The sequence below is a fragment of the Lissotriton vulgaris genome, unplaced genomic scaffold (genome assembly GCF_964263255.1).
Source record: "Lissotriton vulgaris unplaced genomic scaffold, aLisVul1.2 SCAFFOLD_2672, whole genome shotgun sequence".
Taxonomy (NCBI): Eukaryota; Metazoa; Chordata; class Amphibia; order Caudata; family Salamandridae; genus Lissotriton; species Lissotriton vulgaris.
In genome coordinates this window covers 53550-66065 of record NW_028245207.1, presented here as the reverse complement: position 1 = coordinate 66065, position 12516 = coordinate 53550, and the positions used below count along the sequence as shown (strand labels likewise).

The 12516-nt window shown below is 49.5% G+C and overlaps 1 protein-coding gene across 1 annotated transcript in view; it reads left to right on the top strand.

Moving 5' to 3' along the window:
• LOC147666499 (SRSF protein kinase 1-like) overlaps nucleotides 1–11647 on the top strand; it is a gene marked incomplete at its 3' end in the record, with an annotated part of 245343 nt that extends 233696 nt beyond the window's left edge. The window contains exon 8 of the mRNA XM_086949034.1: nucleotides 11622–11647. Coding sequence (XP_086805160.1) covers nucleotides 11622–11647 — 26 coding nt within the window. The remainder of the gene's footprint in view (nucleotides 1–11621) is intronic.
• Nucleotides 11648–12516: the final 869 nt, after the last annotated feature.

Sequence of the window (12516 nt, the reverse complement as noted above, 5' to 3'; positions counted from 1 at the left end):
TGCATACTTTCACATCCCGATTGCACTGCGTCACCGAAAGTACTTGAGGTTTGTGATCGGCAACAAACATTACCGGTACAAAGTACTGCCCTTCGGGCTCAAGTCCGCACCACGAGTCTTCACCAAATGCATGGCAGTGGTGGCGGCTTTCCTTCACAAAAAGGGATTTTTCATCTATCCGTACCTGGACGACTGGCTCCTAAAAGGTCCATCTCCTGTACAGGTAGCAAACTATTTCCAGCTTTGCCTGCACCAGTTGCACAAGCTCAGGCTCCACGTCAACATGGAGAAGTCAGTCCAACGGTCAACACAGTTCATCCACTACCTAGGCTCTGTTCTGGACACAAAATTGGGAAAAGCGTTTCCTTCGGAGGAGAGACTTTTTTCTATGCGGGAGAAATGCAGAGTTCTGCTCTAGTCTCGAAACCCAACAGTCCGACAGGTTGCCTCCCTGCTAGGTTCCATGGCGTCCTGCATCTTTCTCATACCGAACGCCAGGTTGAGAATGCAGCCTTTACAGCAGGCCCTGGAGTACCAATGGGACCAAGCGACAGGACGTTGGGAGGACCGGATCAGTCTACCCCAAGCAGCGGAGACTTCCATCAAATGGTGGACTCGACCGCAGAATGTTCTGGTGGGAGTACCTTTTCACCAACCTCTCCCAACGCAGTCAATAGTGACAGACGCTTCTCTACAAGGCACACATGGGGTGCCTTCAGATTCAAGGTCGGTGGTCGGCGCAAGAGCAGACCTACCATATCAACATGCTGGAGCTCCGAGCGGTGCATCTTGCTCTCAAAGCTTTTCTTCCAGCGATCAAGACCACCTCAGTCCTGGTTCAGACAGACAATACAACCACCATGTTCTATCTGAACAAACAATTCGGCACACAGTCACGCCCTCTCTCCCTGGAGTCACAGGCGATCTGGCACTGGCTTCTCGCTCGGAATCTCTCATCTGGCACCTTCCAGGCGAGTTAAACATCAAGGCAGACACACTCAGCAGGCACTTCGAAGATCAGCCATACTGGGTGCTAAACGACGAGGTAGTAGACAAGCTTTTTCGCTGTTGGAGTCGTCTAACTATACACTTGTCTGCAGACGACAAAAATAATAAATTCCACGCCTTCGCGTCCAGATTCCACCGGCCAGTGACGCAGGGGAATGCTCTCTTGATGGATTGGTCAGAGACATTTGCTTACGCATTTCCTCCCCCATCGCTGATCCCAAAGGTGGTTGCCAAGCTCCTCAGGTCGAACATGGAGATGATTCTAAGAGCTCCGGACTGGCCACGGCAGTGGTGGTACCCGGACCTTCTTCATCTGTCTGCGTGTCCACACAAGCGGCTGCCTTGCAGACCAGAGCTATTGTGCAAGATGAATGGAAGGATTCTGCATCCCAACCTCCCGTCACTGAACCTGACGGCATGGCTCCTGAAGTCCTGCAGTACGGACATCTGAGCCTGCCTCCTGAATGTATGCACATTTTAAGAGAAGCTAAGAGCCCTTCCACAAGAGCGTCTTATGCGTTCAAGTGGAAGGGGTTTTATATGTGGTGCAGGGAGCGTCATCTTGACCCTACTACGTGGCAGGAGGAGGTTGTTCTACCATACCTCCTTTCCATAACAACATCTGGGTTGAAGTATGCTTCCATTAGAGTACATCTGTCAGCCATTGTAGCGTATAGGAAATCACCAAGCCAAACTTCTTTCTTTCAAGTTCCAGTGGTCAAGGATTTCCTTCAGGGGTTGAAGAAAGTCTATCCCCCTGTGCGAAATCCTTCTTCTCATTGGGAGTTGAACCTGGTTCTATCCAAGTTGATGGGGCTTCCTTGTGAGCCCATCCACAAGGCCTCGTTGCAACACCTCTCTTGGAAGGTTGCGTTCTTGGCGGCAATTACATCAGTGCGAAGAGTAAGTGAGATAGAAGCGCTGTGTACAAAAGAACCCTACACTGTTTTCCACCACAACAGAGTAGTCTTAAGAGCACATCTATCCTTTTCACCTAAAGTGGTCTCTGATTTTCATATTAATCAGTCCATTTCTCTTCCATCCTTTTTTCCAAACCCTAGGACCCCTGCACTCTTTAGATCTCAAGAGAGTGCTTAAGTTTTATTTGGTAAATACAAAAGTATTAGGAAGACGGATCAGCTCTTTGTCAACTATGGTTCATTGAGAACAGGCTTTCCAGCTGCCAAAAGATCCATCTCCAGATGGATTGTTTCCTGTATTAAATTGGCTTATCAGCTGGCGAGCAAGCCATTACTGTTGTCACCTAAAGCACACTCTACTAGGGGAAAGCGGCCACAGTAGCTTTCTTACATGATGTCCCTATGTCTGAGATTTGCAAGGCTGCAACCTGGAGATCAGTACATACCTTTACAAGGCATTACTGTCTTGAATCTGATTCCAGGACTGATACTCTAGTAGGACAAGCCTCTTTGAGCAATCTATTTGGGTAGCCTGCGGCATGTACAAGCTTAGTTTTTCTAGACTTAGTATTGATATTACTGTTTTCATTACTCCTTTGCCCGCAGGGAGATTAGGTGAGGCTCGCTATTCTATTCTAATTCTTATGACTATTGATGAGGATCCCCTGGAAGAGAAGGATTAGTTACTTACCTGTAATCCTAGTTCTCTTCCAGGGTATCCTCATCAAAGTCATAAGCAACCCTCCCGCCTCCCCGGGCAAAGGATTATTTTAAGTTGGAGATATGGTTAACCTAAATGTTTCATGTTTTTTTCAGTCTCTGCAAAGAACTGACCTAACTGTCACCCCTGAAGCATGATGGGTGTAGGAAGGTGGATATCTGGCTATGGTTGCCCCCAACTTTCTGCCTGGTGTTTAGCTGATTTTTCGACTTAGTTGACCTGGGGCCCTGCTATTCAGGACCCCAGGCCCACTGCTCTCTCTGTAAAATGGATTCCATGTACTCTAGGTGCATATCTAATTGGATACTGAGTCACCTTATCAGCCCCTGTACAGTATACCTTAGGTACCCAGGGCATAGGTGCACCCAGGGCCTACCAGGGGCTGCAGCATGTATTATGCCACCCAAATCTGACACAACTGGCTGATCAATCAGCTGGTGCAAGGTGGTGTAGTCACCCTTTGCTTTAGATATAGTATCCCTATATCTAACCCTAAAATGGACACATATCCTCCTATCAGTCACTCCTATGGCAGGCCTTATCAATCCTGAAGGCAGAGTGCTTGGAATTGTGTGAGATGGTGCTCTAGCATGAGCTGAGCCTGTCTGCAACTTTCGGAACCAAGTCCTTTAGCTGTTTCCATGATAACCCTATACCATATACTCTTAAGTGCATTATAATCCTCGCAGTTATTGCCAACTTTGGTATAGCATTATCAAAACATGTTGAGTAAGGTGTCATACGAATTGGAATACTACCCCCTCGCCAATTCTGGCGACGGGGTAGCATTCCACCCTTCTAGAGGGACACGACATGTATGCAACTGTGAACCCCGGTTAAAGTTAACTCGAGCCTCAGCATCACAAAATGGATGCTGCCACCACAGACACAAGTCTGACCTCCTGCTGCTGGGAGTCCTTCCAGCGAGGGAGGCCTGGACAAAGGGTTTCCTGCCTTGGGAGGTGCTAGCACTGTAGGAAGGTGGATACCTGACTATGGTTGCCCCCAACTTTTTGCCTGGTGTTTTGCTAGTTTTCCGACTTAGTTGACCTGGGGCCCTGCCAATCAGGACCCCAGGCCTACTGCTCTCTCTCTAAAATGGATTCCATGTACCTTAGGTACATTTCCAATTGGTACTGGGCCACCTTATCAGACCCTGTAACTCAGGGCATAGGTGTACCCAGGGCCTGAAGCATGTATTATGCCACCCCTGGATGGCCATCTAAATCTGACACAACTGGCTGCACGGCAGCTGGGGCAAGGTGGTGTAATCACCCTTTGCTTTAGATATAGTATACCTATATCTAACCCTAAAAATGGACACACAGATTCCTATCAGTCACTCCTATGGCAGGCCTTGACAATCCTGAAGGCAGAGTGCTTGGAATCGTGTGAAATGGTGCTCTGGCACGAGCTGAGCCCGTTTGCTGCTTGCGGAACCAAGTCCTAATAGCTGTTCCATGATAACGCATACCATATACTCTTAAGTGCATTATAATCCTCGTGGTTAAATGCTATCTTTGGTATCGCTTTATCAAAACATGTCGAGTAAGGTGTCATACGAATTGGAATACTAACCCCTCGCCAATTCTGGTGACTGGGTTAGCATTCCACCCTTCTAGAGGGACACGACATGTATGTAACTGTGAACCCCGGTTAAAGTTAACTGAAGCCTCAGCTCCACAAAATGGATGCTGCCACCACAGACACGAGTCTGACCTCCTGCTGCTGGGAGTCCTTCCGGCGAGGAGAGCTTGGACAAAGGGTTTCCTGTCAGGGGCGGTGCTAGCACCATCCCAGACAGGGTTTTGTGTATCCTGGGTAGGCAGGGCTTTACAGGAAGGTGACTGCAGAGTGGCACCCCGGTGCTCACTACGCATCTGCCGTCTAGAATCAGTTCCAGGGGCACACCAGCCCCTGGCCTGGGGAAAGTCCGGCATGGGAGAGGGGTGTAACCACCCCCCTTCCTGGTCCCACCCCTAGGGCAGGACCTAGTCGCGTACCCACCCCTTTCTTTAGGATAAATGCAGGAGCGGGGACCCTTCCAAATTAGATCATCTTTGAATCAAGAAACCACTTTCCACGAAAGGAACTCTCGACTCTTCTCAAGATTTCTCCCTTGTGACTAAGGAGTAGTCACCCTGCATCCGCAGGCACCATCTAAGAACTCTGCGGTTTGCTGCACGTCCTTCCTCAGGAATCCGACCGACCAGCACGACGAGACCCGGCTTCCCTGGCACCTCTGACCTCTCCCTACCTCTACAGCTAAGCTGAGAACCGTAGGTGCGACGAGACCTCAAGGGACCGGCCATCATCAGAACTGCACGACTTCTATCCAGCACGACCGCCGAGGGATCCTCTGGTGAGTGCTTTGGGGTCCGAGAAGCCCCGACCCTGAGCAGCTCCAGCACCGAAGTCCAGCCTCCCAGCATCCACGAGATCTGCGTGGGGCCCTTCTGCTTTTTGCTGCTCACCGCGTTGTTAGGCTACTAGCCCGCTGGCTTGTGGCCTTCCTAACGACGCCCGACGACATCACCGCTGCTGGTCTGGTTGCTCCAGACTGGCCCTTGCTCCCTTCCAAAAGAGGAGCACCCTGGACCCTCCTGGTCCACTCCAGACGCCATTTTAGGTCCACCGCGTGGGCTTGAATTTGCCAAGACTTGTTGCCCCAATCCTGGGTCCAGCGACGTCGACAGCATCATCCATCGTGGGACAGCTCGTGTAGGAGAGTAGGGTCTGCAATCCTATGATCACCCGGACTTTTTGCTTTTGTTTCACTGGTTTACGACCTTCTCGGGCTGTGGGCCTGCTAATCAGACCCACAGCCTAGCTGTTCTCTCACTAAATTGATGCGTGTGCCTTAGGTGCATTACCCAATTGGAACTGGGCCACCTTGTCAGACCCTGTAACTCTGGGCATCGGTGTACCCAGGGCCTACCAGGGAATGAAGCATGTATTATGCCACCCCTGGATGGCCATCTAAATCTGACACAACTGGCTGCACGACAGCTGGGGCAACGTAGCGTACTCGCTCGTTGCTTTAGGTATAGTATCCCTATATCTAACCTCACAATGGACACCCGGGTTCCTATCAGTCACTCCTATGGCAGGCCTTGACAATCCTCAAGGCAGAGTGCATGGACCCGTGTGAATTGGGCTCTGGCACGAGCCGAGCCCGGTTGCAGCTTGCGGAACCAAGACCCAATGGCTGTTCCATGATAACCCGTATCATATCGGTAACTTCGGTATAGTGTTATCAAGACATGTCGAGTAAGGTGTCATACGAATCGGGATGCTGCCCCCTCACCAAGTCTGGCGACGAGGTTAGCATTCCGCCCTTCTAGAGGGACACGACATGTACGTAACTGTGAACCCCGGTTAAAGTTAACTAAAGCCTCAGCTCCACAAAATGGATGCTGCCACCACAGACACGAGTCTGACCTCCTGCTGCTGGGAGTCCTTCCAGCGAGGAGAGCTTGGACAAAGGGTTTCCTGTCCAGGGCGGTGTTCGCACCGTCCCAGACAGGGTTTGTGTATTCTGGGTAGGTAGGGCTTTGCGAGAAGGTGACTGCGGAGTGGCACCCCGGTGCTCACTACGCATCTGCCGGTTAGAACCAGTTCCAGGGGCGCACAGCCCCTGACCTGGGGAAAGTCCGGCAGGGGAGAGGGGTGTAACTACCCCCCTTCCTGGTCCCACCCCTAGGGCAGGACCTAGTCATGTACCCACCCCTTTCTTTAGGATAAAGGCCGGAGCGGGGACCTTTCCAAATTATATCATCTTTGAATCAAGAACTACTTTCTACGAAAGGACATTCGAGACTCTTCTCAAGATTTCTCCCTTGTGGCTAAGGAGTAGTCACCCTGCACCCGCAGGCACCATCTAAGAACTCTGCGGTTTGCTGCAAGTCCTTCCTCAGGAATCCGACGGCCCAGCTCGACGAGAACCGGCTTCCCTGGCACCTCTGACCTCTACCCACGTCGTCAGCTCAGCTGAGATCTGTGGGTGCGACGAGACCTCGAGGGACCGGCCATCATCAAAACCTGCACGCTTTCTTAACCAGCACGACCACCGAAGGAATCCTCTGGTGAGTGCTCTGGGGTCCGAGAAGCCCCGACCCTGAGCAGCTCCAGCATCTAAGTGCAGCCTCCCAGCATCTCCACGATCTGCGTGGGGCCCTTCTGCTCGCTGCTCAGCACGTTGTCTGGTCACTAGCCGCTGGCTTGTGCCCTTCTTTGACGACATCCGACAACCAACGCTGCTGGTCTGGTTGCTCCAGACTGGCCTTTGCTCCCTTCTACGAGAGGAGCACCCCGGACCCTCCTGGTCCACTCAAGACTCCATTTTAGGCCCACCACGTGGCCCTGAAATCTGCCAAGGCTTGTTGCCCCAATCCTGGGCCCAGCGACGCCGACAGCATCAACCTTCGTGGGACAGCTCGCACCTCCATCGTGGTCGCCGACAACGCCTCCTGATCCGTGAGACTGCAGAGCCTAGCGTCGCCCACTCACCTAGTTGAGGTGACGGCCATCCGGTACCTTCCTGGTACCCTCTGACTACTGGCTAGTAGTACGAACTTGGTCCCCTCTGCTTTCAGGTATCAACGATCTCTGATCCAGGCTTGGATCACTTCGAACTATTCATCACTGGTCGCCGGCCAGCAACTCCTTTTCTTCCGGCTCCTGGTTCGTCAGCGAAGATCCCCGACGCCTGTAAGACTTGTGCAGCCGCAGCCCTCGTGGCTAGGTAACTTCGGCATTTCGGTGCCTGCATAGCCTCCTTACTTAAGGGTCCTGAGTCCCTCGCTTCCGACTTGCCTTATCGGGTCCGCCCGAGACCACTAGAACTTTCCGTGCCCTCGGGCATTTGTTTTAACTGTGCACTTGAAGTATTTTCTTAAGAGTTTTGTTCTGTGCTTAGTACCCTGTCCTCATAAAGAGAACAGGGCTGTTGTGATTCTAATAAATACAGTGTTTATTTTCATAACACTTGTGTGGTGTCCTTTCACTTGGTGTTCAAGGGGTACGTGATGGTATAACAGCTGGCTTAACACGCCCTCTAGAGTTTAGCCCGAAGACTGCTCGTATCCACGCTACTAGGATAGCTGGTCTAAGGTTGACTTACAACTAATCACCATAAGGGTCGTTTGGACCGATGCATAGTGGTCGCTAGAATAGCGAACGCTGCATATCGGGCCAACTTCTCACAGCTCGCACCTCCATCCTGGTCGCCGACAACGCCTCCTGGTCCGTGAGACTGCAGAGCCCAGCGTCGCCCACTCACCTAGTCGAGGTGACTATTATCCCGTGCCCTCCTGGTGCCATCTGACTACTGGCTAGTAGTCACAAACTTGGTCCCCTCTGCTTTCAGGTGTCATCCATCTTCGATCCAGGCTTGGATCTCTTCGAACTATCTTCACTGGTCGCCTGCCAGCAACTTCTTTCTTCAGGCTCTTGGTTCGTCTACGAGGATTCCCGACGTCTTTTGAGACCTATGCAGCTGCAGCCCCTGGGCTACGTAACTTCGGCATTTCGGTGCCCCAGCATAGCCTCACTATCCAAGGGTCAGGATCCACTGTCGTTTTCGATCTACCTTATCGGGTTCGCCCGAGAACACTAACTTTGTCTTTACTAGCTCCCATAGACTTTGTCCCGCATCCCGCGTGAGAATGCACACTCTGCACCCGAGTCCCCTAGGCCTCCTACTAGTAATCTGAAGGTTCAGTAACGTAGTCCTAGCGATTCCAAAGCCTATTAGTCCAGTACTTACCTGCTAGTAATTTCGCATTCCACTTCCATAGTATATGGTTTTTCGTGCCCCTTGGGCATTTGTGTAAATTGTGCAACTTAAAGTATTTTCGTAAGAGTTTTGTTGTGTGCTTAGTACCCTGTCCTCATAAAGAGTACAGGGCTGTTGTGATTCTAATAAATACACTGTTTATTTTCATAACACTTGTGTGGTGTCCTTTCACTGGGTGTTCAAGGGGTATATGTGATGGTATAACAGCTGGCTTAACACGCCCTCTAGAGTTTAGCCCGAAGACTGCTCGTATCCACGCTACTAGGATAGCTGGTCTATAAGGTTGACTTACAACCAATCATCAATAAGGGTTGTTTGGACTGATACAAAGTGCTCACTAGAATAGTGAACATTATATATCAGGCCAACTTCTCACAAGCACCACCCCAGACATGATTTTGTGTATTGGGTAGGACAGGGCTGAAAGGAATGAGACATGCCTGGGGCACACAAGGTGTCCCTGTGCATACACCGGTCTAAACCAGTTCCTGGGGCTCTCCAGCCCCAGCTCTGGCGCAAGACCGGACAAAGGATAGGGGGTGTAACCACCCCCCTTCCTGGTCCCACCCAGAGGGGGGACCTAGTCGTAGTACAGCCCCCTTTAGCCGGATAAAGGTAGGAGCTGGTCCCATTCCAAATTAGATTATCCTGAACAACTTTACAAGAAGAAACTCTGGACTTCGACGTTCTGCTCCACAGAAGACTGAAGAAATCTCCCTTGTGGGCAAGGAGTGTCCACCCTGCACAAGCAGGCACCATCAGCGTCCAGCGGCTTCCCTTTGTCCTCTTCCCTCGAGGATCCAGACTTCAGAGCCTGACGAGACCCGGATTCCCAGACCTCTCCGACCTCTACCTACATCTGCAGCACAGCTGAGATCCGTGGATGACACGTGGGACCGGCCATCTTGAAAGAAGCAGCACTTCGCTCCAGCACGACTTCTGAGGTAACCTCGTCCAAGTGCTTTGGGGACAGAGAAGCCCCGACCCCGAGCTGCTCCTGCACCGAAGACCAGCCCTTCAGCATCCACGAGATCTGCGTGGGGCCCTTCTGCCTGTTTGCTGCTCGACGCGTTGTCTGGTCACTTGCCGGCTGGCTAGTGACCTCCTAGACTACTAAGTTCGAAATCTTCACTGCTGGTCTGGTTGCTCCAGACTGGCCCTTGCTCCCTTCCAAAAGAGGAGCACCCCGGACCCTCCTGGTCCACTTCAGATGCTGTTTCCACTCACCGCGTGGGTTGCCTTTGCCAAGGCCTGTTGACTCCAAACCCGGATCCGACACCGCCGACAGCGAGAGCCTGCGTGGGACAGCTCGTGCCTCCATCCTGGTCGTCGAAGACACCACCTGGTCCACGGGGCTGCAGAGACAAGCGTCCACCCTCACCTGATCGCGACGAGGACATCTGGTTCCACTCCTGGTTCCACTCCAGTCACTGGCTAGTGACTTTGAACATTGTCCCCTCTGCTTTCAGGTTTTCCTCTTCACTGATCCACCCTTGGATCACACCGGACATCTTCCTCCTGATCGCCTGCAGCATCTTTTCTTCCAGGCTCCATAGACTTCAACGCCGGAACCCAACACGACTTGGCACCTATGCACCCGCAGCCTGTGGGTGAGGTAACACAAGCATTTCAGTGCTCAAGGGTAGCTTGACTCTCCTAGTGCCCAGTTCCACAGTCGTTTTTGTCTTACCTAGTCAGGATTGTCTGTACTCACCTTTTTCTTGAACTGTACTGTCTATAGACACTGTTACGCATCTCGCGTGTGAGTTCACACTCTGCACACGCGCTCCGTGGGCCTCCTATTACCTACCTAGAGTTAGTGTAGCGTGGTCCCAGCGATCCTACAGCCTCTGGACAGCTCCATTCCTTTTATCGACTTTCACATTCCACTTACTTAGTATATGGTTTGTCGTGCCCCTAGGGCACCATTGTAATTTGTGCAACTTAAACGTATTTTTCCTAAGAGATTGTCATGTGCTTAGCTTAGCCCTCTGATCTCATAAAGAGTTCAGAGGTGTATGTTAGTTAATAAATATCTTGTTTATTTTCATAACAACCTGTGTGGTGTCCTTTCACTTGGTATTCAAGGGGTTATATGCGGTAAAACAGCTGGCTTCACATGCCAAAAGAGTTTAGCCTAAGACAGCTTTGTTCATGCTACCATTAGGATAGCTGGTCTATAAGTTGACTTTACAACCAATCACCATAAGGGTTGTTTGGACTGATACAAGGTGATCACTAGAACTAGTGAGCATCATATATCAGGCCAACATCTCACAATGGGAAGCTGGGGGTCATGGTTGCCTTAAAGGCACAGTGTCAGTTTACTGCATATTGATGCATGTTAGCTTTTCAGTCTTTTTAGACTGTAGTTTTGCAATGCAGCCTGGGAGCTTCCTATGCTTTCAGTGTTTCATGAGAATTCCCACTGCTTCCTGAGCATTAAAACAGTTCTAAAACAAAACTGTCGTTGTCGCATGTTTGTTCATGGTTTATGGAAATTCTTTACAGCATAATTCAGCTCTGGTGTTCATTTTTATACATATATATGTTTATGTATATATATATATATATATGTGGGGCACATATAATAAAATGTTTCCGGGGTCCTGCGCATGGGTGGGAATATTCTAATGCTTATGACTTTGATGAGGATACCCCTGGAAGAGAACTAGGATTACAGGTATGTAACTAATCCTTAGTGGACATTCAGAAAGCTGCTACTTGATCAACCCCATAAACGTTCGCAAATCCCTTTGACATCTAAACCGGTCAACAGTCTTTAGGTGGCCAAACTGTGTTAAGAACCTACTTTCAGACACCTGCATCATCTACTTGCCAGTCACTACTACGGGGAAAAGCTGCTTTACAGGTCTTGTGACTCGAGACTTCTCTGAAGAGAAAAGCTATTTGTAAACACCTGGCCGCAACACTGGTTGGCAGGAGTATGTACAGCATGTGTATCTGCAGCACTACCCTCTACAAACGTATAGTTACAAGGTAAGTAACATTTGCCATACATCACAAGCCTCAGTCATACATTTTTACAACTAAGAAACTTTGAACTGCTGAGAAACAATGTGTTTAAAAACGATTGGCAAAGATATTTGTGGCTAGTTGGTGTCGGTTTTCTTTGCTCCATACTCACCAAGATATATTTTCTTCTCCTTTCTAGTGAGTACAGCACCTCAGCCTAAACCAGTAAGTATAAGCAAAGGTGAAAAAGTCATTAATTTTGGAGCGTAGATAATTAGAATTTGAATAGTACTAAAGTGTTCCTGGCAGAAACTTCCAAAGGCCGCCACAGGAGTTTGTTTGTTGCATGGTGATGCTTTACAACTATAGAATTAATTGTTCTGATGCTCTGCTATCAATTAGCACATACTGTTCATCTCAAGTGACCATCTATTTAAAGTCTAATGCAACAAAGTGCAGGATTTAACAATAGAAAGTCTCTTCACTTCCATCGCTAGCACACTTATTGATAGATTAAAATCCATCACCACCTGTACAAAATGTTGCTGCATCTCTGGCACTGTTTTTGAACATGAAGGTTCTACATCATTGTTTTTGTGCTTTCCTGGTGTAGATGGGATGTGGCGCCTCAAACTGCAGTTCACTGTAGTAATACCAATATATACATTTTGACTATCTCAGTTGAAATATAAATAAAACTTTAGTATGCACATTATGCTCTTCACTGTTCTTCCAAAGTCACATTTTTGTATCCCATATTTATCTTGACTTCAAAACTGATTGACAACTAAAATATTCATAGTTCGAGAACCTAAATGGACCCTATGAGTTTTGACTCAAATAGTGCTTGTGCCATTCATGTCCGATTACTGCATGCAACATACAGCTAGGACGAACTAATGGTATTGGTCAGTAGAACTACTTTACTACTGATTAATCCTTTCACTGACTTACTGACGTGTGTGCATCATGAAAAGCTGCCCACTTCATTTATTGATGTACACATACATCAGTACACAAAAGGGGTCCACCTTTTTTTTTGTGCCCTCCTGATGAGGGAAAACCTCTTTCTTGTCCTTGGAGTGGAGGAGGAG